Source organism: Ailuropoda melanoleuca, chromosome X (genome assembly GCF_002007445.2).
Source record: "Ailuropoda melanoleuca isolate Jingjing chromosome X, ASM200744v2, whole genome shotgun sequence".
NCBI lineage: Eukaryota > Metazoa > Chordata > Mammalia > Carnivora > Ursidae > Ailuropoda > Ailuropoda melanoleuca.
Genome location: NC_048238.1, coordinates 15,456,853 through 15,483,150, shown reverse-complemented (window position 1 = coordinate 15,483,150; position 26,298 = coordinate 15,456,853). Strand labels below are relative to the sequence as shown.

At 49.7% G+C, this 26,298-nt stretch overlaps 1 protein-coding gene across 6 annotated transcripts in view; it reads left to right on the top strand.

The window, feature by feature from the left end:
- The window catches only part of PHKA2 (phosphorylase kinase regulatory subunit alpha 2), a 76,063-nt gene extending 50,925 nt beyond the window's left edge, over positions 1–25,138 (top strand). For 2 of the 6 annotated variants that reach the window (XM_011236682.3, XM_034649099.1), the window contains 19 exons: positions 628–737; positions 1,907–2,051; positions 2,623–2,701; positions 5,870–6,033; positions 6,810–6,989; positions 10,356–10,444; positions 11,436–11,569; positions 11,984–12,140; positions 12,934–13,013; positions 13,441–13,519; positions 13,625–13,754; positions 14,293–14,394; positions 16,544–16,662; positions 17,396–17,425; positions 18,828–18,881; positions 20,661–20,831; positions 22,812–22,865; positions 23,669–23,869; positions 24,470–25,138. In XM_011236682.3, the coding sequence (XP_011234984.1) occupies positions 628–737; positions 1,907–2,051; positions 2,623–2,701; positions 5,870–6,033; positions 6,810–6,989; positions 10,356–10,444; positions 11,436–11,569; positions 11,984–12,140; positions 12,934–13,013; positions 13,441–13,519; positions 13,625–13,754; positions 14,293–14,394; positions 16,544–16,662; positions 17,396–17,425; positions 18,828–18,881; positions 20,661–20,831; positions 22,812–22,865; positions 23,669–23,869; positions 24,470–24,640 (2,249 nt within the window). In that variant the 3' untranslated portion in view covers positions 24,641–25,138. Of the gene's footprint in view, positions 1–627; positions 738–1,906; positions 2,052–2,622; positions 2,702–5,869; positions 6,034–6,809; positions 6,990–10,355; positions 10,445–11,435; positions 11,570–11,983; positions 12,141–12,933; positions 13,014–13,440; positions 13,520–13,624; positions 13,755–14,292; positions 14,395–16,543; positions 16,663–17,395; positions 17,426–18,827; positions 18,882–20,660; positions 20,832–22,716; positions 22,866–23,668; positions 23,870–24,469 lie in introns of those variants that run through there. The other 4 variants (XM_034649100.1, XM_011236686.3, XM_011236690.3 and 1 more) reach the window with 4 other exon arrangements.
- The last annotated feature ends 1,160 nt before the right edge of the window (positions 25,139–26,298 follow it).

Genomic DNA, 26,298 nt, shown 5'->3' with positions numbered 1-26,298 from the left:
CATCTTGGTTCTAGGTTTGGGGTCTGGGGGAGACGGATAGGTATAAATTGTGAAGAATTGGGCAAGACACCAAAGCACGTGGTTCGACCTCTTCGAAGTGAAGAGGAGTGGCAGACAAGCACGTTCTCATGCTCGTTCAGTAGATGTCGCCCCAGCTTGGCTGCACCCTTCGCCAGATCTGTTGTAAAATAAGGCACCACCTTTGAAAATTCACAATTGGAACAGTCATTTGTGTCTTGATACACAAATGCTTCTAATTTTTATCTGTGGACTCAGAAAATGCTCCTTTACCCGTTAAAATGGGAGGGGGAGGTTCTCATTTTCTAAAATCTAACTTAGTAGGCTCAATATGAAATAAATTAGAAGTAAACATTAATAAAGTTCTATCGGTAGCTTTATTCTATATAGATGTTGAACTGGGTACTGTCTATACACGCATGAAGAGAAGGCAGTGGGATTTGTTTTTAATTCATCCTTGTCCCATTTTAAAGAAGGATCGATGGTATTAGAAAAACCAAACCCCAGAGTGGGTTAACAGGAAAATAAGCCCTGCCTTGCCAAAGTCGCTTGGATTACATGTTACCTTATTGGCTCTAGCTCTTAATTTCTCTTTTATTTTTCAAATAGGACGGAATAAGAATATGAAATTGAGTGGGCGACCGTATCGGCACATTGGCGTCCTTGGAACATCTAAGCTCTATGTGATTAGGAACCAGATCTTTACTTTCACACCCCAGGTGAGCAGGCCAGTAGCAAAGCCACACGCATCCTCTGATTAAGTTCCCTTTCCTTCCTGGTGAGCTGCTGTGAGTGCGGCAGAATGAGCATGCGCGTGTCCAAATAGCAACGGGTAGTGTGACGGCCAGTACCTGGTACAATTCTTTACTCCCAGTAGGTGCTCAGTAGGTGTGGCTTGAAGCAAACTGAGTGTGCCATCACTTCCAGCCTCAAGGAGTAGGGAAATTCGCGCTGCTTTCCAAATTTGCTAGTGACCTGTCCCTTGACTTGCCGCCCTCATGCCCTTGGTCACAGTAGGCCCTCACCCTTGCTTAGGCTGTCTGGAGACCGGCTGCGGAACACACAGCCTGTCTGATTTTCAGGCCCCGACCTGCTTGTTGAGACCCCAAATATACTGACTATAGAACTTTTTTTCAGAGTTTTTGTTTACAAAGGAAAGTAGTCCTGTGGAACCCAAGCCAAATGTTTTCCATCCATTTGGCCAGCTAGGAAAATCAGCTATGGGCTCACTTTGTCACCATGGGCATGGCCCCACCACCACCCGGGCACGCTGTCAGCCGTGGGGTCACGGGTCAGTAGCCCTAGTTGTTGTTTTTCACCCTAGCCAATGTTGCTCGCTTAACTCTTGTGAGTTATTTCCCTCTGTAACACATTTCCTACCAAAGCTGAGTGTGCACTAGTCCAGAGGCTAGAACGATTTGATTTTCATCCACACCAGGTGGTAGAGCCTTTAGTTCACATTAACCAGGCCAACCATCAGGTAAACACAGTCTCCATGTCTCGCCTGCTCCCAGTGCCCTCCCTTCCCTCACTTTGAAATCCTCTGAGCCCAGCAGCCTTAGAATGAGTAGTATTTAAGGAGTTATTGATTTCCTTTCAGGGACACCGGTGTTGGGCCAGGTGCTTAAATCCTCATCTGAGGAGCTGTAACTAGATCTGGCCGTGCACCTTTCCCTTCCACGCTAATGTAGCTAACGGCTCCTGGGGGGGCGACAGATCGATTTTTGCCTGATGGCAAGGAGAGCCCCATGATGGGGGCGGATTACAGCCAGGATTGAGCCTCTTCTCTGGAAACAAAATGCAAGGATTCGTGCTGCCGTGAAGGATAGCTGGGGTTGTGTCGAGGGAATGAAGGACAGCCTTTTACTGGGCCTGATCTGACTTGCAGTTCACCGACCAACATCACTTCTACCTGGCCCTGGACAATGAGATGATCGTGGAGATGCTGAGGATCGAGCTGGCCTACCTGTGCACCTGCTGGCGGATGACGGGCCGACCCACGCTCACCTTCCCCATCACCCACACCATGCTCAGTAACTCCGTGAACTTGATCTGCCTGATTCATGTCTCACTGTTGCTTTGGGCCCTTTTCAAAATGTTTAAAACAAGTCCCATATCCAAAGCTAAGTACTGAAGGGGGTTCCTAGCAGTTTGGTTTCTGAGCTCAGGAATCTTCCATAAGTATTTTATTTTATTTTATTTTATTATTTATTTTATTTTATTTTATTTTTTTATTTTTTTATTTTTTAATTTTTAAAATTTTTTTAATTTTTAAAAATTTTTTTATTTTTATTTTTTTAAAAGATTTTATTTATTTATTCGACAGAGATAGAGACAGCCAGCAAGAGAGGGAACACAAGCAGGGGGAGTGGGAGAGGAAGAAGCAGGCTCATAGCAGAGGAGCCTGATGTGGGGCTCGATCCCAGGACCCTGGGATCACGCCCTGAGCCGAAGGCAGATGCCTAACCGCTGTGCCACCAAGGCGCCCCTTCCATAAGTATTTTAGATTGTATTGACAAAAACATTTCCGCGCATGCCCCCCCAAACCAAAAAGCATTCCCAGATTAAGTAAACTAATTTGTCTTTTTTTTTTTTTTTCTTTAGCAAACGATGGCTTAGACATTCATTCTGCAGTTCTTTCTACCATTAGAAAACTAGAGGATGGATATTTTGGAGGAGCCAGGTAATATGTGTTTTTTTTTTTTTTTAAGTATCAGTGACCTTTCTTAGAAGTCTTTTGCTGCCCTTCTCCCACTTTTCATATCAATTGCTGAACATAGAAGCATGGAGCTTTAGACTAAAAAAGAAGTTAAATCTTACCCATTAACCCATGTGGAACTGGAATCGTCTCCAAAGCAGCTTTTGGTGGGTGTTCGTGAGGCTTTAATGGGTGCTAGGAGGGCTGGGGTGTAGATCGGTGAATGTACCTGGTCTCTCCGAAGTGGCATTCTTGGATCGCATGTATGGGATGCTGTGTCTGTTTCTGGTAAAGGGCCTGGAAGGAAACACCTGGTGCCTAGGTCTGGCAGGTGCTCAGTAAACACTCCTTGAGTTGACTGGAGTGTGCTGTCACCTGAAGAATAATTCACAGAACTTTATAAATTCTTTAAATGGCTCTCAGAACAGGGCGCCTGAATGGGCTTGCCTAGACCATTGTCCCCTCATTCTCAGTGGAGCGATACGTACTCCAGTTTGCAGGCCCACAGTACCCCAGATGCTCCCCAGTAGTATGGGTAAGCACCTTGAGTGATGGGGACTCACCCCCTGGGAAAACCGATGCCATTTTTGTACCCTCTGACTGTCGCAAGGCGAGATTTTCTCAATAGCATCTATGCCGCGATCTTTCCAAATCCCTGGAATATGCAAGAAGGGTTCCAAGAGATTCTGACCGTAAAGCTGGCCGTGAGTGACGTAAGACCCTTCCTGGGTCCTGGAATCTTCCATTGGTTCCCTGATAGAATACCAGTTGCTAAGTGTTTGGGCATCAAAGTTGGCCCTTCTCACACCGTCCCACACTAGGGACCCTGCTGCCACTGTAATGTTGTTTAAAACTGTGGTAAAATGCACATAACATAAAATTGACCATCTTAGCCCTTTTAAAGTGTACAGTTCAGTAATGTTAAGTACATTCACATGGTTGTGCAACCAATCTCCAGGACTCTTTTCAATTTGCAAAACTGAAACTCTCTCCCCATTGAACAACAGCTGCCCTGTTCTCCTTGCCCCAGCTCCTGGCAGCCACCGTTGTACTTTCTGTCTCTAGGTGTCTCATCTAAGTGGACTCATCCAGTATGGTTTTTTCGTACCTGCCATATTTCATTAGCCTGATGTCCTCAGAGTTGAGTCACTATATTTCTAAGTGCTGGGATTGGCACCTCTGCTCACAGAGCTTACTGCGGGTTTTGCTGCAGACACGAATGGCCCTCATTCCGAGCTTCTCCTGGGAGTGTCCGCGAGACTGTCCCCAGCGTTTTGCCATCCACATTTCCAGCGCTAGCGCCATAACTGCACTCGGCATGCACTTTTGTACGTTTCACGTCCAGTTGGGATAAGCTACCACCTGGCGTATGGCATCACAGCCAAGAGAAAATACCATACGCCCGTAATTAACTGCTTTTCAGAATCAGCTCTTGAATTGAAATCTAATCATTGTCAAAAAGGATACTGTCTGTAGTTAATTGCTCACTTGCAGTGCGTTCTGTGTTGCTGCGTGTGCATCGTCTGATTGAGTCTTCACTGTGTCACGTGGGCTGTATTCCTAGTTTACAGACAAGGGGCTATAAGCTCAGAGAGCGAGGGGCACGAGATGAGTAGGTGCAGGAGCTGTGTATGAACACAGAAACCAGGCTCTGATCTCCATGCCGAGCGGGACGAGACTTACAAAACTCAGGAGGGCCTCCTGTTTTTACAAAGTATGGCAAACAACGCAGAGAACCGTGGAAAGAAACAGGAATGCCTAGGCTCCATGGGGTACCTTTCCTATTATTTTCTCGATAATTAAAACTGAATCTCATTTTGGCTTTTCCTTAGGTTTGAGGGTCTTTAAAAAGCTGAATTCACTCACCCTGGATGCGGGACTTTCCCTCCGGACCCATCCGGGGTAGCTTGCTATCAGAAGGCTTTGTAAATGACTGCCATTCCACCTTTGACCTGACTCCTTTCAACTTCCATCAGAGAGAAACTTTCCATTGTCTTCTTTTGCACACTCCACCGCACCTCACCTCCTCCTGTCCCCAGTCTCAAGGCAAAAGAATCATTAGAATGGGCCCCAGGGCCCTAGAGGGAAAAAGATTTTACTTCATTAAACGAAAGGCTTTTCTTTCCTTCCCTCAGGCTGTGTTTCTTGCTGCAGTCCATTTGCCCACTGAAGCTCTTGCACCCGCGAATTCATTTGCGTTGCATGCTTCAGTGTGCTCCTTAAACTGCTTCTCTCAGCCTTTTCCCCTAGCTTCTCATCTGATGCTGGTAGCTCCGAGGGTCCTATTGTCTTCTGCCTCTGGAGCTACCTTCTTTTTTTAAAAAGATTTTATGTATTTATTTGAGAGCGAGAGAGTGAGTGAGTGCAGGGAGGAGCAGAGGGAGAAGGACAAGCGGACTCTGCACTGAGCTCAGAGCCCACCCCAGGGCTTGATCCCAGGACCCTGAGATCACGACCTGAGACGAAATCAAGTCGTATGCTTAACTGGCTGAGCCACACAGGCACACCCAGAGCTAACATTTTAAGAAGCACACAGTGGTGACTTTCTGTAGGGTGGCCCTTCCTCGCATTCCCTAAACCCGGGACCCCACACGGCCAAACCCAGCTTGCGGTTTTCAGTGTAACTTTTCCCAGCCTGAAAATGTAATAAGGCCACTCTGGGCACCTGTTCCAGTCTGGGGATGGCCCCCCATCACATTCCTTCTAGAAAGAACTTTGCCTCTGAGACTGCCTCTCCTATCACATACCTGGGCCTGGGTGACCATATTACATGGTAGGTTTTGTTCTGGTCCAGTTGTTTTAGGGCAGAAAAACCCCCAAGGCTTGGTGTGGTTCTGGTCAAAAGTGGTTTAGTCAATCTGTTTTGTAAAACTTTGGCTGGTTCAGTAAAATAGATATCTGTGTTGGGTTTGGGAGTAAGAAATCAGCATGATTCATTTTGGCTTTTAATATGCTTTGTGCTCCTACTTTATACTTGGTATTGAATTTTCCTTTTAATTTCTTGGCTGACTACTTATGTGGGGCGATCTGCAGAGTGACGTATTTATCAGTTCTGGCAGAAGCACCATCTGGTTGTTGAAAAGTCTCTCTCTGTTTCATAGTGGAAGTTTGTCCACAAGCACCTGTATCTCTAACAGAGTGTCTCCTTGGCAGAGTAAAATTAGGGAGCCTTTCGGAATTTCTTACCACGTCTTTCTACACATATCTGACCTTCCTGGATCCAGACTGTGATGAGAAGTTGTTTGATGATGTCAGCGAAGGGAGCTTCAGTCCTGATTCAGATTTGGGAGGGTATTTGGAAGACACTTATAATCAAGGTACGGCTTGGAATGCCTTGGCAGGTGGTTCATTGAATTTATTTAAACCTTGGCATTGTGATAAAATTGCCCCAGACTCAAGCACAGAAAATGATTGGTAATTAACATAACAAAAAAGAGGCTTTGGAAACTTGCATCTATTAAAATGGTGAATAAAATGCTGGTTTAAAAATCTAAACTGCAGAAGTGGGGGTTTTTTAAACCTAAAGGGACAAAGAGTTTCAGGAATCAGGATTCTTCACAAAATATATTCTAAAGACAGAAACACACTGCTTGAATTTTCAAAGGAATGGTAGAGTGATCTAGGTTTGGTTGGATATGAGGGATGAAATCCTATGTATATAATATTTCTCAAACTGAACAAGGTTTTGGGTTGCAATGACCGGTTTTTACTTTTACATATAGTTCATGGAATTGGGGCTGGGTGTTCCATAGTGCTTAGTTCACTTGTGACCAATTAAAACAAAAGATCAGAAGTCCGCTGCTGGTCCTCAGGTTTTCATATGCATTCATTCAGTTCATCTTGGTATGATGTGTATCTATCTTGACCTGTATTTTCTTTTCCTAGGATGAAGGGCTTCCAGACAATAACTTTATAAACATGTACATTTTCTTTGTAAATGTCTTTACCCCTGGGCGTGGGGGTGCAAATACGTGTATCAAAAAGTTGGCTCCCACTACATCTCCTCAGTGCCACATGCTACACGCCATCGCTGTGACACATTGAGAATATTTCTGCCGCCTGGTTTCACTGGCTCTTTCTCTTGTCTGTCCAGTGACAGAAAGCGAAGATGAACTTGACCAGTATATCAACCACCTCCTACAAAGCACATCCTTGAAGTGCTACCTGCCCCCTCTCTGTAAGAAGACGGAAGACAGCCATGTGTTCAGCGCTATCCACTCCACTTGGGATATACTTTCCGTGATGGCAAAAGCAAAGGGTTTGGAAATTCCATGTGCGTTATTAACTCTTTTCTACCCATTAAAATAACTTCTCAGAGTAATGCATGAACATAATTTAAGTCAGAGAATTCTAGAAGACAACAAAGTGCAGAGGTTTCCTGCCTCCTCCCTCCCCTCCCCACTGACCCAGCCCTTCTACAGAGAGGCAACCACTTTCAACTCTTAGTTGTTTCTTCTGGCATTTACGTATCTCTCTTTTTCTTAAACAATGTGTGTATCTTGCTGTCTTTTGATGCGTCGACTTTATTCAGCATCTGTTGACTTTCTCTTAGTGGATGAGGATTCAGCTGTCCTCAATCACCACTCCTCCACTTCCCATAACCTAGTGATGTCGTTGTATTAACTTGTAGTTAAATCAATATTCGCTCTTTATATTATCGTGTGTATGCAAATATTATTCTCAACTGAGCATTATAGTATACTGTGATTGTACTATTGTTTTTATTTTTTGGTTTTTCTAAAGTTAATACTAAAGTTAACTTTAACTTTAAAAGTCAATAATACTATTAACTTTATTAAAAGTTGCTCTATCTTTTCATTTTGTTTTGCTTCCTTTCTCTCCTTCCCAGTAGCCCACAATACGAATTTCCACAGGGTCAGTCATATCCATGAGTCTGTCAGTTACACTACTTAGTGTCCATGAGTCTCCCTCTGTCTGGTTGATGGTCCTCTAGGCCTGTTGCATATCTGGCATCCTGGGACTTTGCTTTAATCTTTGTAGTCTCCATTGCTTATCTCTTCAGTTGGCCTCCCTGGTTCCTGAATCTGGCATGTTCCTCTTCCTTGATTTCTTCCTCTAGTGGAACACATTCTAGAACAGTTTCAAAAGGTTAAAAAAAAAAAAAAAAAACAGGTACAATGGCAGAGGGGCAGGCACGGCGATGCCAGCCCTCAGCCTGCTTGTTTCTGAAGTTCACTGCCCCTTTTGCCTGCTTGCCTCCATGTCTGAGTTGTCAGCTTTATCCTGGGATTTTCCCTCACCAGGATCCTGGAGAGTTTCTGGAGACTTCCTTGTCTCCTGGGTTGGCTCTCCTGTTTTCTGTGTCTCTACTTTTCCTGTTTCTTAGCTTACTCTCTTATTTTGGTTAAGACATCCAGTAGTTTCCTGAGAAACAGTACATCGTGGGGAGAATTGTCAAGACCTTGCGAGTCTAAAAACATCTACAAATATTCTACATATCCATTTGAGAGTTTGGGTATAGATATAGAATTCTAGATTGAAAATGAATTTTTCATCAGGATTTTGAAAGCATTGCTTCACTATCCTTTTGCTACCAGTGTTGCTGTTGAGAAATCTAAACCCTTTCTGATGTTTGATCCTTCAATATAAACAGTTTTTCTCTTTGAAATTTTTTTAGGATCTTCTCTGTTTCCAGGTTGTGAGACTTCAGTGATGTGCCTGGATCAGGGTATATTTTCATCCACTGCGTGGAGGCTCAGTGCTCCCTTTCATTCTGGAAATTTATGTTTTTCAGTCCTGTAAAGTTTTTCTGAAAAATTTCTTAACTCATTCCCTCCCCTCCATTTACTCTGTTCTCTCTTGCTGGTACTCTGGGATTCCAATGTTGACCTCCTGGAGAAGGCTTTACCGTTTCTCTTCTGTCTTCCATTTCTCTGTCTTTTGCTCTGTTCTGAGGGCCATCGCTTCAATTTTTTGTTCCACCCCCTCAGCTGAGTTTTTGTACTTTGGTTATTATGTTTTTAATCTTTGTTCTCTGGATTGCATCCATTCTTGTTTCGTGCATGCAATTCAATTCCTTACTATAAGAATATTAACAGCAGGGCTTTTTGGTTTGGTTTTTACATTTTCTTCTCCCTAAATGGTTTCCAGGTCCCCCAAGTCAGCCTTTCCTGTTTTGGTTTCAGTCTTCCGCGTTAGTCTTTCCTCAAATGCCGGGTGTTCCCTGGTTATCTGCTCGCGCATGCCCGTCTCTCAGCGCGGAGGTGTGGGGCCCGGAGGATTAGTGGTGGAGACTGAGTAGACTTCCTGGAGATACTCTACAATCTCTTTGGCGATCTCCTTTTTGACAGGTCAGGGTCTGGTTGCTTGGAACTAGTTAGTCACTTATGCCACCTGAGGACTGTGCCCAGTCCTGTAGACATGCCGCACGCCCCACCTCCTGCTTTTGCCCGGTCAGAGAGCCCTCTAGTCATCCGTCAGGGTGAGCAAGCCGGTTTCCGAGCTGTGTGGATCGGAGGAAGGTATCTGGGGAGCTCTCTGCTTCTTACGCGGCTTCTCTCCACTCTTATTTCTGGATACCCCTTCTGGACTCCACAATTCCAGAGGTGTGTAGTGCAGCAAGCTCCTGAGCCTTCTAAGGATTCTCTGATCTAAATCGGACTGGCTCTTGGTTGTTCCCACTGCAGACTTGGGGTTCGGTTGCCTTGTGTCTGCTAAGTCCGTTATCTTTCGTTCACCTTTCCCGCTTCCAAAATATCATTGCTACTATCTCCTCTCCCGCTTTAACCTATTCTTGAGGATTTGTCTTAAAAAAAAAAAAAAATTAGGGGTGCCTGGATTGCTCAGTCGGTCGGGTGTCTGCCTTTGGCTCGGGTCATGATCCCGGGGTCCCAAGATCGAGCCTGTGTCGGGTTCCCCTGCTCCTCCCTCCCACTCCTGCTCTCTTGCTGTCTCTTTCTCTCAAATAAATGAATAAAATCTTTAAAACATTTTTTTAAAAGTTAAAAAAAATGATCTTCTACCGTGGTAGTGGGGGTTTGAGAGGAAGTAACATTAAAATGTGTGTGTCCTTTTCTAGTGTAACCTAGAGGTCTATAACCTGCCTTTTAAATATGCCCCGTCTCCATCTTGAAAGCCCCCTATTTTCCCAAGATGATATGATCTAGCCTGGAAGACACAGGTGGCTCAGTGAGTAAGTACTCATAATGATAGCGTCCCAAGGTAGTGCCGTGCCAAAAGTTCCAACACGTGACCCTGGCACAGTGAAATGCACACCGGACTCGGGGGAGCCAACGGCTCCATTACAAGAAGGCCAGTGACCGGCTCCCGTGCTCTTCCTTCCCTGGTTCTCCGTCTCCTCGTCTGAAGGACAGCCTCGGCCTCGGTCATTTCTAAGGCTCCTTTCAGTCCTCGGATGCTATGTCATTTCCCTGGAATTCCGGGAGGGAAAAGCAAAATTCAGCCCCTTTAAGCAAGATCCGTGTCCTGCTCAGTTCTTGTTCCCAGATTTAGCACACGATGTGGCTACATGGTAAATGGTTGCTGAAATGAATTTCACTCAGTAATCGTCCCTTTAGTTGGTTTGTATTGGATAAGGAGTAGCCACCGTACCTCTCAAAAGAGGTATCTTATCCTTTCTCCTCCTCAGAAGGGCTTTCTTTATTCTTTTGTTTTCCAGTTGTTCCCATGACTTTGCCAACTAAAGTTCTGAGTGCCCACCGTAAATCACTAAATCTTGTTGATTCTCCTCAGCCACTCCTAAAAAAGGTAAAGTATTTAGAATCACTTTTTTTTTTTTTTTTGAAGTGTCATGTTTTTCAGTGCTGGTGTAGTCCCAAGAACTCTTTTACATGGTCAAACTGAAAGAGCATATTTCTTGAGATCTAGGACTTTGGGGATTGGAAGTTCCGGGTTTCAGTGGGAACCCCCTCACTTAGTTGTCTGCAATTTGCTTCGTGTCTGTATCCACAATGCATTTGATGTAAGCCTCTGTATTTTGCATAAGGAAAAGGCTACTGCCTTTCTGCCCAGTCATCAGAATCTGTCACACTCAGGGAAATAAGCTAGCTCACTCCCTAGCCCTATCCTAGCCATGCCAGCCAGCCACGGCTGGGCCATTTGCAGGGCAGGGTATAAAACTAGAAAAAGATCCCTAAGGAGAATAAAATCTCGGTGTTCTCCACCGATTCCCATAATTTGTTTTATCTAGAAGTCTCCCTTGATTTTATCCTACATGAATAGAAAGATTCAGTGTCTACTGGAGAATAGTTTACCCTAACCTCAATTTTAGCTCATTTAAAACTTACGTGCTTTTTATGTTTGTTTTGCTTTCAAAAAGATATTTTGTTGCAGTACAGGCTATCTAGAGAAAGGTGGACCAGGCAGAAGCAGGAGACCAGTGTTGGGGACTGCCCTTCATGCTCTCCCAGTGGCCTCCTGCCTTCCACTCGAGTGGGAACCGCTAGCCTGAGTTCTAACACCAGGGGTTCGTTTCCACCTGTTTTTTCAACTTCGCATAAATAAAACTTACACATATTTTAACCTGTTCAGCCTGATCTCTTGCAAACATCGAGTAACACAGTGATTCACTGATCAGAAATAGTAAAACGTATAAATAAAAAGCTACAGGAGAGTCCCTGAAAGCCTGGAGCCCAGCAGTGACAGAGTTCCAAGACCCCACTGGTATGTTACTTCCTGGTCTTCTGGGAGTTCACACGCTCAGCCCCTCTCCCCTGCTTTTTGGCTTTTGTGTGGCTAGGCCCCCGAAGAGGACTTCCAGTGGCCCAGAGATGACCATGGTGACGTGGACTGTGAGAAGCTGGTGGAGCAGCTGAAAGATTGTGTGAACCTACAGGACCAAGCAGACATTCTATACATTCTGTATGTAATAAAGTAAGTTTATGGTCTTCACTAGCTCGAGCTTGCTCCATTCTCCTTGGCTCTTTTTGTTCTGGTTTTCTTGGCCTTCCAGCAGACCAGGTCATGATTCACCCGAATTATCCAGGACCACCATGAGCAGACTTCTGTCCCCTTCTCTGCCTACTAGTGCTGGCCTCCTGGGACAAGAAGGCTGAGTGAGGCCAGGATCTCACTGCTTCCTGATGTTAGGCTTCTGTTTCAAATAGAAGGGATGCTTTGGTAAGATGGAACCCTCTCGGTGAGACTCAGAGGCACCGGGAGGGCCCCCAGAACTTGGCAGAATGTACAGTGATTCATTTCCCTCCCTGCCAAGTGAGCTCTGCTGCAAGAGAATCCAGCCTGTAAGCATTCCAGGCCATACTTCTGGGGTTTTCCATCTCTTGACAGGGGCCCCAGCTGGGACACAAATCTCTCCGGACAACACGGGGTCACAGTTCACAATCTCCTCAGCGAGCTCTACAGGAAAGCTGGCTTGAACCAGGAGTGGGGTTTGATCCGCTACATCTCTGGCCTGCTCAGGAAGAAAGTGGAAGTCCTGGCAGAGGTCAGAGCAAGCGCACTCAGGCCGTCTGTTTGTTCTTTGCAGCCCCGTGCCGTCTTTCTGTTATAAAGCTGGAGGCAAGCACTCCTATTTATAGAGAAATCCCGTTATCGAATACACAGACGGAACAGGCCCTCCTCTCCTGACCTCTCACTGCTCTTGGAGGGCAAGCAAGGGAAATGAAATTCAAGTTGATTAGTTTTGTTCCTTTTTAGCTGCAGAAAAAGGTTTACCAAAAAATGAAATGAAAACGCTCTGTGGCCTGACCCCTGTAAACAGAGCATTCTTGTTTCCGCACATGTGCAGTACAATCATGATTAACATTTTAACCCCGAGGCCCTGCAAAGTCCAGAGCTGCTTTCTAAGACGTTAGATTTCAGTGTTGTGGTAAGGTGATGCTGTTTGTTGTGTGTGAATAATGGGAAAACTGGCAACTTAAGACTGTAATGTGGTCATTAACCCTTAACATTGGGATCTTCCAACTCGTGACAGCTCCTCTCCCTTGTGGAAGAGCTGGGGATGCGGTGTGTTTGCTACACTGGGTGGGCGCTAAATACCCTAGTGGGCCCTGCAGAGCCAGACCCCGGCCCCAGAGCTCACAGGCCCCAGCCCTGCCTGGGTTGCTCAGTCTGGGGTCTGTATATGAATTTTCAAATAAATGGCAGCATGGGTCATAAAGTTCATCAAGGTAAATTTATGGTCTTATCAGTGGTAACACTTCCCTGTTGGCTTTGCTAACCTCCCACCCCCCTTCCTGCTGTCTCCGTGGCCCTCACCCTTTTCCCTACGTGAGTAGGCCTGCACAGACCTGCTGTCACACCAGAAGCAGCTCACGGTGGGCCTGCCACCAGAGCCCCGAGAGAAGACTATCTCTGCGTAAGTCTGCAGCCTGATGACCTTACGTTTGTGGGGCACCATGGGACCGTGGGGAAAGCATCTGTGCCATCCACCATTCAGAAAGAGGGTCTTTTTTTTTTTTTAATTTAATTTATTTAGTTGAGAGAAGAGAGAGCACGAGCTGGGGGAGGGGGCGAGCAGAAGGAGAGGGACACGCAGACTGTGAGCTGAGCAGAGAGCCCTGTGTGGGGCTCGATCCCACAACCCCGAGACTGTGACCTGAGCCGAAATCAAGAGTTGGATGCTCAACCCCCCGAGCCACCCAGGTGCCCTAGGAAGAGGGTCTTTTTAAAATCACTGTCATTCGGGAGCTTCCCACAGGAAAATAAGGCTCCTCCGTAGAGGGCGAGGAGGCACCACTCCTTGGTATCTTTCATGGTGTTTGTGTCTTAATGCTTCTTCCTAGTCCCCTGCCCCCCGAGGAGCTCACAAAACTCATCTACGAAGCCAGTGGGCAGGACATCAGCATCGCCGTGCTCACACAGGTCAGGGGCTGGCAAGGGGCAGGGCCGCAGCCTTCCTCCAGGCGCAGGGGCCTCTCCGCCACCAGCCAGCCTCTGATATGCTGTCTCCGCGTGTGTCTGCGTCAGGAGATTGTGGTTTACCTGGCCATGTACGTCAGGGCGCAGCCCAGCCTCTTCGTGGAGATGCTTAGACTCCGGATTGGACTGATCATTCAGGTGATGGCCACGGAGCTGGCACGGAGCCTGAACTGCTCAGGTACGATGCGCGCAGCTGGGCTCTCGGGGGTTCCCACCCCTGTCACCCTGCCCCACGGGGAGCCTGCCCGAGTGTTCTGGGACCAGGGCTTCTGAGCCTTTGCAGTGTGCTCGCGCTTTACCAGGTGCTCTCGTTCAGATGCTGAATTTCATACGTCAGGGAGAGCGAGGCACGAGGAGCTCGCGCCCCGCTCCTGATAGCTAAGTTCCTACGGTATCTCCTTGCGGTGAGAGGTCATCCCCCATTTCCTGGCACCTCCCCTGGGAGCCGTCCTACCAACTTAAACATGTCAGTCAGCGATAAGATGCATTCCAACATTGGCAGTCATCACCGTGTGAAAAATGGCCTGTCCGAGTATTTACAGCGCGGCATTCCGAATCACCGAGAAGCAGCGCAGTTCAGCCCTGAAACAGTAGTGACGTCATCCTGAGCAGGGAGACCTGCCACAGTGGCCTTTGTCACCACCTCCCCGAGACCCACCTGACTCTACAGGCCACCAGCCCTGTGTCAGAGACACTTAAAAGGTGTGTGTTTGTAGGAGAAGAAGCTTCTGAAAGCTTGATGAACCTCAGCCCTTTCGGCATGAAGAGCCTCCTGCACCACATCCTGAGTGGGAAGGAGTTTGGTGTCGAGAGGAGCAGTAAGTACACGCTCGGCTCACCACTGCGGGGCGGCGGGGGCCGGCGGGGGCCGGACCGGCGGGCCCAGGGTCTCCTGAAACTGCAGCTGTGGACAGAGTCTACGAGGGTCGCGTTCCTGCTTTAGGGCGATGGGTAGTCCGAGGTTCGGGATTTGGGCTTGTCGGCCTCTGTGACCCCTCGTAGGCCTGCTGATAGTGCTGTTGTCGCATGTGGGTGTGGCGTGCGCCCCGGCCCACCGCCTCTCTTCTTCCACCGTCACTGGCACACACGTGTGAGGAGGGGGTGAGGTGCCCAGGGGGTCGGGATGAAAGGGCTGTCATTTCCAGGCACCGGAGTGCCCCGCCTTCGGTTTGGCCAGAAGCACTCGGCAGACCCCCCATACCCTTCGGGGGAGCAGAGCCTTCTACATCCTCACGGCCCCTTCTTGCTGAGTTTGCTTCACTCCATCTTGCTCACTCGGTTTTGATCTGTACCAGAACCTTGTTTGCTGTGCTAGGAAGTATAATCGCCCAAGTCCTGGTAGAATTCTGTTCTCAAATGCTCCCTAATTATAATTGAAGCAATTATCATTTCTCCCCCTCATAATAAAGCGAAATGATTTGCAGACACATTGGCGAATTTATTTCATCAAGCCAAAGAAATGCTGTGTGGGCTGTCATTCTTTTTATTTAATAAGAAGGACATTGGGTACTTCGCAATTTTTCCCCAGAGTGTGCACCAGCCAGCCAACAAAGATGGCATCATGCAATCAGATGTGTTTTGGTCGCTTTTCTCCTTTCCTGAAGGAGGAGTGCTTGAGATCCTTTTCCAAAAGTAATTTTCAGTTCTATTCAAATACATAGTCCTTGAAATGTAAATATGCGAGATAAATATTTTATGTGTTCCTGCCCATCAGAATAATATACATGGTTTGACACAGATAATTACTAAAAATTTGTTATTAGATCTAAAGCTATAGATGCTTATAAAATTGAGAACAGAGTAATGTCACTTGAAAGCTATAAATATGTCTAATTGCAAGCAAAACTAATTGCCATCTTTTTACATATAACCTCATTTGTTCATTGTCTGTTGTCATTGTTCAATTTTTGTAAGTTAGGCAACTCCCATAGTCTTAGAATTTTGAATAAATCCTGAGATGTCTGAGATATTTCCATCTCCTGCCCCCCCCCCCGCATGCAGGCCCTACTGTAGCTTCTGGCTTCCACATTCCTGGTGTCCTTCCTCCCTGGTATCCTTTAGATGTTGGTGTCTGCTGGCTCCTTAATCGTCTTCACTGTCCGAGGCAGCGCCCTTCACTCTGGCTTCAGTGGGGACCGGGTGGGAAGGCTGGGCACTCAGAGGAAGCTGCTCTGAGGACGTGTCCATGGAGCTGGGTTTGCAGAGGAGAGGGTGGGATGGGAGGGAGCAGCATGTCCAAATACCCAGTCCCATGTAGCTGGCCTGGAGTGCAGAGCTGAGGCGTGGGGAGAGGGGGACGGAAGTTGGGAGGGCTTTATCCTGAAGGCAGAGCTAGGCCTGGAGGGACTCCGAGTGTGTGGCGACGCGATCACACTTGCCTTTCAGAATGCTTGCTGTGATCCAAGCGCAGAGAAGTGGTTTGCGGGAAGGGGCGGGGCACAGACAGACCCGAGTCGGGGGGCTGCCACAGCAGGTTGAAAGGGAGGTGACGGAGGCCCCCCCGGCCCTCGTGTGCCGGCAGGAGTGTGCTGATTCTGGGGCAGCCGAGTCTCCTCCTCCTGCAGTCCTCGGGGGGCTTGTTCTGCCAGGACTTCCTCTCCAGCCGCAAGGTCCCTTAGTGAGGTGCTCTCAGTTTCCCACAAGGAAGGTGTGCTTTTGGAGAAGAAATTATTTTTTAAAAACCTAATTCATTCAAGGGTTCTATGGCCACTCGGTTTTTTTGCGCACTGCTCTCTTAATGTCCGCTTTCTTAGCCGCTCACCCCGCACCTGTGGAGCCTGTCCTGTGTAGCAGCTGCCGCTCCGAGGGCTGGGGACCGAGCTTGGGCCGGGGCACGGGAGGCCGTCTTCTGGAGTTTCTCATCGACTGGGAGAGACAGATGTGCATACAATAAGCACAGGGCAGAGATTCCTCCCTCAGGGTGGATGTTAGTAGTTTCTAAGAACCACGTGTGTGTTTCCCCTGCAGTGCGACCTATCCATTCCTCCACATCCAGCCCCGCCATCTCCATCCATGAAGTGGGACCCACCGGAATCACCAAAACCGAGAGGAGTGGCATCAACCGGCTGAGGAGCGAGATGAAGCAGGTAGGACAGGACTCTTGGTGGCAGTGCCGGCAAAGAAGTGGTTTTCGTACCTGGGCTTACCTCAGAAAAGTGCTAGAAACCCAGGGCCTGCAGGGTGCTCTTTGTAGAGGATGTGAGATCCCTGCTGTCCTGAATCTGAACACACTTTACGCAGATATCTTAGAGTTCTGTGAACATTCCAGAAACCACACTTACCCGTGTTTGTCTCTGTTGCTGAGAACCACACTTTCTCGGTGGTGGGCCACAGCTGTTCCAAACGTAGAGTCGTGTGAGATGTAACTGAGTCATCTCGCCATGAAATGTGCCCTTCAGATGACAAAGGAAGAAGGAGGTAGAAATAGAACGGAATGCTTGTGATACTTGTGTTTGCCACCATCCACGGGTGTGTCTCGGTTCACTTTTTACTTCACAGTAAATTCCTTCTGAAGTGACCCCCCCAGGACTGCAAGGCAGCAGCTCTCCAGTCCTCGTGTGCCGGGGACTGGGCTAGGACTTGACTGAGCTGTAGGAGGAAGCAGAGTGTCCTTCTGCCCATGACCCCAGTGAGCAGTGCACTCAGATTTTCTTCTCCGTGTCAGATGATGACTCAGTAGATGGAGCCCCTGAGGCACTCGTGGGTCACACCCAGCAGTTGGGCCAATACTTCCCCGGATTTTCTAGAGGGTGATAGAAGCAGGGCATCCTTGATTTGAAACTGGCTTTTGTTTATATCCTGATGTATTTTTACTTTCAGATGACTAGGCGATTTAGTGCCGATGACCAGGTGAAACATTGTCTTGTTCCATCCTTTACGTGTGTGCTTTGTGTTCTTTCTGGCTTGAACATGGAAAGCAAGGCCGCAAATATGGATTGTGATGGCCTGGGGTGTGGTTTTGCCCGTCAAATCCGCTTGGGTGGAGGTGACTCCTTGGGCTGTGGCGGGCAGGCAGAGCAGGAGAGAAGGCCTGATCACGTGCCTTTAAAAAATACATTTATCGAGCTCTTGGGTTTATAGGATGCTTTGTAAGAGAGGTGGTTCTGGGCTCTGCCTTGCCAGGATTTTTTATTCAAAAAAGGGAAGTAGGGAAAAATAAAACGTGGTCATTGATTACGTGAATAGAAGGAATACTGCTATTCCTGTCCCCCCATTGCTGGGGGGGGCGCGGAATTTAACCCTGGAAGGAAAACAGTGTAAGGATCTTCTTTCCTCGCGCCTTCAGGACCCGCTTCCTCCTCTTTCCTCCAGGAAGTTGGAAGCACGTTCCTCATGATTCAGTGCCCTGTGACTGAGCGAGCATACAGCAGTTGGAGGGAGTGACATGCAGATTTTGTTGTCTCTGCTGCTGCCTTAGGCTCTTTCCAAGTCAGGAACCAACTTTCCAGACATCTTCCTTTGCTAGCCACTCGGTGGCACCATACCCTGATGGTGGCTGGCTGTGGGTGAATAGGGGTGGTTCCTTCGGCGTCCATTTAATACAGTCCTTGCATATTATGGGGACAAAATGATCTGCTTTGCTAGGTTTAGATTCAGCCAGTACAAGTTTTATATTTGGCCACTTACATCAAGGAAATCTAGTATTCTCTCTCCAAAATTTTACAGATGCCTTGGCATTTTAAATTTTGACTCCCTTGTACAAGAATGCATGGGTGCACTTTGTGCTCAGGCACTGTCCCCATGCAAGGTAAGGACACAGTATAGATTTTTCGATGAGGAAATACTTGTTTGGCCAAAGGTCATCAGCCTGCTCTTATTTGTTCATTTAATAAATATCTATTTAACGCCAGTAGTTGCTAGATGCTAAATGCTGGTCATGGGGAGGTATTTTATTGATCTCTACAGATTTTCATAACTCTTAACATAAAAGATTAGCATTTTGTGGCTAGGACTTTGGAAAACAAATTGTGTCCTGATCTGATGAGGCAGCCACACATGGGCCTAGAATGGGTAACATTTCATACTCCCGAGAAAGAGCATTTCCCAGGTCCTCCATGGCACGGAGCCCCGAGCTCTGCGCTGGCTGGTGTCTGGGGCTGTTTGCCTGGCCGGTGAGTGAGAACTTCTGCCCGCCCGCCTCTGCTGCACCTTCTGTCCGCGGGGGTTTTCGATGCCGTTCTGTGTTCTTCCTCTCTGCTTGCGTCCTTTGGTGTCACTGCACTTGACTGAGCGGACTCTCTTTGTTTTGTAGCTGTTTTCTGTGAGCCAGGCCGTGTCCAGCAGTGCACACTCCTCCAAGTCTGCGGTAAACCACGCATCCCGACTGTCCTCCTCACCGCCTCCTCCTCGTTTGTGGTGTCTGAATCCTCTTGTTGCCCTTCTCGTGCACCCACCTCATCCCTAACTCCTACAGCTTTGAACAGGTTTAAGTGTTTTCATTGGACTGCCATTATGAAGAGGGTCTAGAAGGAAAGCCAAGAAGTTCTTGAATTGAGCTTTGCCCAGGAGCTTCTGGAACCTTCGAGGCGTTGGTTCTGTGCCTTTCTTCTGAGCTGTGGTGGTGAGCCACTGCCTGCACGTGCTGATGAGCTCCTTGTACTCACAGCGCCCTGGCTTGGCTTGAGGCCCCAGATCAAGTGGAGGAGTAGGAAATTTTCTAATTGCAGAAGCGAGTCTTAATCTTCCTCTTGAAACTAGAAGGAGAAAACCAGCTGAGTCATTGATGAGTGTGGCTGTAATTACTTTTATTTGTATCTAATTGTTGCCGTATTTAAATGGCAGTAATGAGCCCCATGGAATAACCCAGCCTAACAGCCTTTTCAAACTAAGATCCGATGAAGTCAAAATGAGTACATAGAGAAAACTCCTGCTTCCTGCCCTGCTAGCATGCTTACCATTTGGATTTCATTTTTAAACCTGTAAGTTTGATGTTGTGCATCGAGAAATGAAGGTACAAGATAACAGGGAAGCATGAAAGTTACCCTCTGCTGCCCTGTAGCTGGGCGGGTTAGAATCCATCCTCCAGCAGGAAGCAGGCTGGGAGCTCTGCTGTGGGGCGGGGTGCGGCATGGCCTCCCCCCACACCGAGCCAGCTTGGCTTTCAGGCCCGGGCTCCAGGCCCCCACTGGGGAGCCTCTCTGAGCTGCATCTGCAGTCGTGGGTGGGCCTGCTGGCTCCTAAAGCCCATAGCAGAAGTGCTGGCTCTGCCCCAGCACTTGGCTCACGAAGGCCAGAGTAAGGCCAGCCTCAGGCCGGGAGGTGGGACAGAGATGACGTGCTCCCTGTGCTTCGGCAAAGCGTGTGTGCCGGCTCCTGCGGCTGCCGTTGGCCCCGGTTAGGAAGGAGCCGTGTGCTGAGGACAGGCAAACGAAGCGATTCAAAGGGACTGGTGGCTATACCATCAGCTGGGAGGGCCCCCCCACACACACTAAATAAGGTTTCCCAGCCTCTACTGCTTGTCTTTCCCTCCAGAACAAGCCCTTTCCCCCTTCCTCCATATTATGTGTGGCATTGTCTGCGGGCCCTGCGGTACCGGGAGGTGACCATGGCCTCTGTGGGGCACCGCGGACGCGAGGCGGGCACTTCGGCATGTATCAGCCTGGGCATGCTCTCGCAGCCTCCTGCAGCAGTGCCAGAGGCCTTGGGGGGGACAGCTGCGTCCCGTGCACACTTACCTCAAGCCAGGCGTGCTTTCAGGGTTTTGTGTGTCTTCATTTGGTGCGTGCTCACAGCTCCCCGAGGCAGGTCCGACTGTGACTCATTGTACAGGGGAAGCCGAGGCCCGGAGTCAGTGTGCAGTGTTGAATTGGGAGTCAGAGCCTGACCCCAGGGGCGCACTCTTGCCTGCTTGGCTTCCGTCAGGTCAAGGTCCTTTGATGGCGCACAACGATCAGTAACCAGACCCACAGGAAAGAATTAATTCAGCTTCAAGAAACGGCCAGAGCCAAATCAAGGAACTGTGTTCCTTTCTGGGCATGTGGTCTGTATTTTGACCAGTTTGCTGAGTCACCCCTCACGATGGCCAGCAGTCCCGTGGGGTACCGGCTCTGAGGTTTCTAAAGGCCGTGCGCGGTCTGTCTTGCAGAGGTCCAGCACCCCATCCTCGCCCACTGGCACGTCATCATCAGACTCAGGTGGGCACCACATTGGCTGGGGGGAGCGCCAGGGCCAGTGGCTACGCCGGAGAAGGCTGGATGGAGCCATCAACAGGGTCCCTGTGGGGTTCTACCAGAAGGTGTGGAAGATCCTTCAGAAGGTAAGCTTGGCCACTGTACTGCATTCCACTGGCCTTGTCGCTGGGGGCACATACTCCTAGGGAAACGAACCACCCCCCTAATTCCTTTGTGAGGCATGGGGACACCTGCAGCTAGCAGGTAACATATGGCTGCACAGCGAGCAGATGTGGCCCCTGAGCTTGGGGAGCCTCCAGCCCGGAGCAGGGTTTCTTCCCCTCTGACATTTGGCACCACTGACATTCGGGGCCAGGTAACTGTTTTTGTGGGAGCTCTTCTGTGTATCGTGGGACATTAAGTAAGCAACATCCCTGGCCTCCACCCACTAGATGCCAGTAGCACCCCCACCCCCAGCTGTGACAACCAAAAATGTCTCTGGACGTTGCCAAGTGTCCCCTGGGCAGCAGATTATCCTGGCTGGGAGTTGCTGGCTGAAACCACAGCAAGTCAGATCAGGGGGCAGCCCAAGTTTTGTGGAGCCACCTTTGACATATTTCAGGAACATAGAAAAGTCAGAAGATAGACAAAAACCGGAGAAGGCAGGGGAAGGCTTTGGATGAGAACACGGATTTAGACGACCCGCAGTGGCCCCCGGGCCTTGGCGTCCTGCATGTGCAGGCCGGCGTGCTGTCTGCAGGGCACCGTGTCAGGCCCCAGGTGCTCTGAGGCACAACCCCCACATACACCTGGGGCCGCCTCTGCCTCTCCACCTAGAGAATGGGGACCCCCAGACCCACTCCCTTTAGCCTGCTGCCCCCTATGCCTGTGGTCATCCAACAGAGCTGCCTTTCCCAGCGGCCCGGGGCGGTAAGAGTGTCAGCAGAGGTTATCGGAGGCCGCAGAGCCGCGTGCGCACCGGGGACCAAGGAGGGGGCAGCGACGGAAGCCGCCCCCCTTTGCTCCGCACACCCGCCCCCAGAGCACTTGTGTGTCCCCCAGGCCCCCGCCCCAGCTCGCCTTTCCTTGTACCCAGGCACGGACCGCCTCAGTTAAAAGCTTCAGTGCAAATTAAGAACGAGGGGTAGGACCGGCTTTTTTTAAAGAACTATTTTTGTTAGCTCATTTCACCATAGGAGAGGAGAGAAAAATCATCCCCAGTGAGCACACACTACAACCCCACCCCAAAGCCACAGCGTCTGTCAGCTGTTTTACGTCTGGGGCAGGGTCCCTGGTCCACGAGGGCGCTTCAGCATCTCGGCTTTGTGGAGACTGAGGTCTTCACGGAGCTGAGCGTGGGGAGGTCAGAATGGGCCCTGGCCTCATGCAGCTGCTTCCCACCTAGAAGCAGAGCCCTCAGAGCCCACAACAGCCTCCGTTTCTCCCTTCTCCACCCCCGCTGCCACCGTGTCCTCGGCCCACCAGGACACTGGGATTTAGAAGGCAGCCAGTTCGAATTAGACTAGAACAGACTTCCTAGAAGATCTCCCCACTCTTCCTGGGGCATCGTGCGCTTCCATCCAGACTTCTCCGAGTTCCATACCAAGACACTTGTGTTGTGGAAAAGCAGCATTTTGTGTTGAGCCTGCGCTTGATACGTATATACAAGGGGGTGCGCGTGCGTGTCTGTGCATGTGCTCCGCTCTTTTGTGATTGCTGCTTATTATAGTAATCTCAAAAATAGATGCCTGCAAAGGCACAGAAGGATCACTTCGCCAGCAGGAGCCATGAAAATCTCCCTTTATACGGCACCGGAGGGGGCCTCGCAGCCGCCAGGGCCCGGTTGCCAAGTGCAATGCGGAGCTTCCACAGCGGAGGCCCCAGCAGCTCCCTGGGGCTCCGTTCGTGCAAGATCTGAAAGATGCCTGCTGCGTCCCTAGAATTGCTCCATCGCAAACACAGCCTGTGGGCAGTGAGAACAAGCTCTCTAAAAATAACTCTGGCAGCCTGGCGTGTTCGGCCCTCATGCAGGTTTCCAGAGCAGACGGACCTGAGCGCACGAACATGTGTGCACACTGATCAGGTTCTGGCATCTGACTGAACCGTGCTCTGTGTTCTGCCTCCAGTGCCATGGTCTGTCCATCGATGGTTACGTGCTCCCATCGTCAACGACGAGAGAGGTATCATGGGAAAACCCCGGTGCCCACCTACTGCGGGTCTCCCCTCAGTGCTCTCAGGAGTGGTTCCCACATTTGTCAGCATCACCTCTTCTCTGTCCCCTCAGAAACCGCGTATCTGGGGCGCCTGGGTGGCTCAGTTGGTTAAGCGTCTGCTTTCGGCTCAGGCCATGATACCAGGGTCCTGGGATCAAGCCCCGCATCCGGCTCCCCACTCAGTGGGGAGTCTGCTTCTCCCTCTCCTTCCCACCTGTGCTGTCACTCTGTCTCTCTCTCAAATAATTAAAATTAAAAAAAAAAGAAAAAGAAACCGCATATCTGTCAAGAGCTTTACCTTTGCCCTTTGAAGCTCTGTTAAGAGAAGAACAAAGCTGCACGCCCCACATGCTGGGCCCTCATGCAGCCGCTTCCAGCCCCTTCCACCGAGAGCAGTCACCTTCCTGGCTTCCTTTCCCCTATGCATTCTTTCACAAACTCAGATTTTAGTTTTTACCCCACCCAAAACCCAGTGCTATATGCCACAAGGAGTGATGAAGAAGAAAGAGGAATAAGCACAGGGCCCTGTCCCCTGGATGTCCCAGTCCAGTAGGGTAGGTAAATCAAGTTAGGACAAGGCCAACTCACCCCCACCGTGAAGTTGTCGGCCTCCCGCTCCAGAGGGTTCCGGCTGGTGGTATCAAGAACATGGCTAGAAAGGAGACAACATTTGGGCTGAGCCCTGGAGCCAGTGGGTGCTACAGCCAGTGCTGGGGGCAGGGCTGGCTGTCCTCGGCTCCCTCCTGACTTCCCGCTGGTCCCTTTGGCAGATGACCCCCCAGGAGATCAAATTTGCCGTCCACGTCGAGTCGGTGCTGAACCGCGTGCCACAGCCCGAGTACCGGCAGCTGCTGGTGGAGGCCATCATGGTGCTGACGCTGCTCTCAGACACCAACATGAACAGCATCGGGGGCATCATTCACGTGGACCAGATCGTGCAGGTGGCCAACCAGCTGTTCCTGCAGGACCAGGTGGGTGTACCCAGGCCCGCCCAGTCACACACACACACACACACCCCCCCCCCCCCCCCCCCCCCCCCCCCGCCGCTGGCCGAGGTGGGGACAGAAGCAAGGTAGCAGTTTGGCTAGCATTTAATCTCTGTCAAGGCTGGGGATTCTGTGTCCAGTAGGAAAGAATGTTCTCAAAGAAAATGTCATCACAGATGGTAAAAAAAAATGTCAACCGTTTGGTTAGAAAATGGCACAGTGGCCACTTGTGAAATCTAAAGATCTTTGGAAGCGGAGAGACTCATTTTGGCATAGGTTTTAGTGCGAACACCACTCTCGCTATGGGTGTGGCCCTGGGTAAACAGACTACTTACCCTGCACGGAGCGTGGAGGTAGGAGGAGCCGTCCTCTCAGGTCAGAGTCGGTGACAGGCTGCAGACGAGGGCATGTGGGAGCACAGTGTGGTACCTGAAGGAGAGGCTGGATGTCATCCCCGGGAACTCTTGACTCCTGCCCTTGGGCTTAGAGCTCTTCTCTGAGGGCTGCTGGCTTCTAGCACATACGGTCATTCCAGGGCCAGAGGGAACTCTGTTCATTCTTTGCCTTGGTCTTTTCCTGCTGCAGATGTCAATCGGAGCCATGGACACCCTGGAGAAAGACCAAGCCACAGGCATTTGCCACTTCTTTTATGACAGTGCTCCAAGTGGGGCTTATGGGACAATGACCTACCTAACGAAGGCAGTGGCTTCTCATTTGCAGGAACTTCTGCCCAATTCAGGCTGCCAGATGCAGTAGGGCCTTGGTGCTCTGAGTCTGTCACTTGCCCCCTAGCCTTGCCGGGAACCTTCTGTTCTCCAGGATCCCCTGTGTTGGTGCAAAAGCATGTCCCATCAGAAACCCTGGCTGGGAGGAAGTGGCAGCAATGGACCTGAAACCGGTGTCTGTCCAAGCCACAGAAAGAGCCGAGGAGTCCTGTGCTGCCCCCGGGAGTGCCATGGGATCGCTGTCTAGGTTCGCTTCGCTGTAACATTTGCTGCAACATCTGGTCTCAGAGTCTGAAGAGGAATTGGAAATTGGTCTCTTTTGAGTGTGGTGTGAACAGAGAAGCCAGCTTAAATTGGCTCTCGCTGAGAGTTACAGAAATCAGTCGGATGTGCTAGTGACACATCTAAAGATGGAAAGATCCTTCCAGCAGCAGGAGTGGACCTTGACAAGGGGAACATCTTAACAGGAGGCAGTCTGTCTGTGGACCAAAATGTTTACCAAATAGAACAACTCTATCTTTCCGTGCAAGTTTGGTTTTCTTGTGTCTTGCTTTCTTTCTAGGGCTCTTGTTTCATGGGCATAGCTACCTTTGTGTGACAGAATCCTCTCTTGCTGAAATTTAGAAAATTGGTTGCAGTTAACTTTGGCTTGTGGTCTCAAGGATTTTATCCTGGCTTCTTATGAATTAGAGATTTCTTCTGCCTTATATAAAAAAAAATGCCACATCTTCCAGAATATAGCACACACAAAAAAAGGCAGGGGAGGTGCCAACTCTCCTTATAGCTGGGCCAACTGTTTGGGGGCTGGAGCAGCAGGGAGTCCCTCTGAAAGGCCTGTACCCCCTCCCCCCGCGTGGGGTGACAACCCTGCAGGCGGGTGGCAGCTCCCCCTGCGCTCCCAGGAGCCACACGAGGAGTACGTGGTGCCAGATGCCCAGGGGAGGAGTGGTGTGCCCCTGCACACACAGTGCTTCTCTCAGCCCATAGCCCGGCTGGCCACTCGAGCCCTTCCCCTGCAAGTGCACCCTCGGCTCTCAGGTAGGTGTGCCTGGAGGCCTGGAAGGTCAAGCAAGGACAGATCCTTATAGGACAGGGCCTTGCTATCTTTGGCTAGTGTTTGGTGAATGGAGTTTCTCTCTAGGCACTGTCTTACCTTGGGGTGGGGGGGGCACGTGACAACAGGGAGTTTTCTGTGAATGACGGACTTTGGATGACAAGCTGTCCCCCGGTGGTTAAATGGTGAGCTCCAGGTGCTGGAGGGTGACAGGTTCGATTTGTGACGACTCTGCCTCTGAAGTGGGAACGTGGCCACTGGATCGTTGTTGGCTCAGAAGTTTATGTGAAGGTGGAGAAAGCTGATGCTCCAGCTGCTTTGAGGGGACTCGGAGGTGCCTGATGGCCCTCGGCGTCCAGATGCAGTACCGGTCCTTATTCTCAAAGGAGGAGAGGCAGGGTGGCCTCGTGTTCCTGACACTTCCGAAGAGCCTCTCTTCAGGCTGAGCCCAAGGGAGAGAGAGTCTAGAAACGCACGGCTCAGTGCTGCTAAGCAGGGCTCGGCGGTGCAGGCACCCTGGGCACATGCAGCCTCGTGACCTCGTTTCCGATTCTTGAAACCACAATACTGTCTTTGCCGAGGCTGGGGGTGGTTACATAAAGAACAGCCTGGGAATCTGTCAGTTTTTGCTCCCC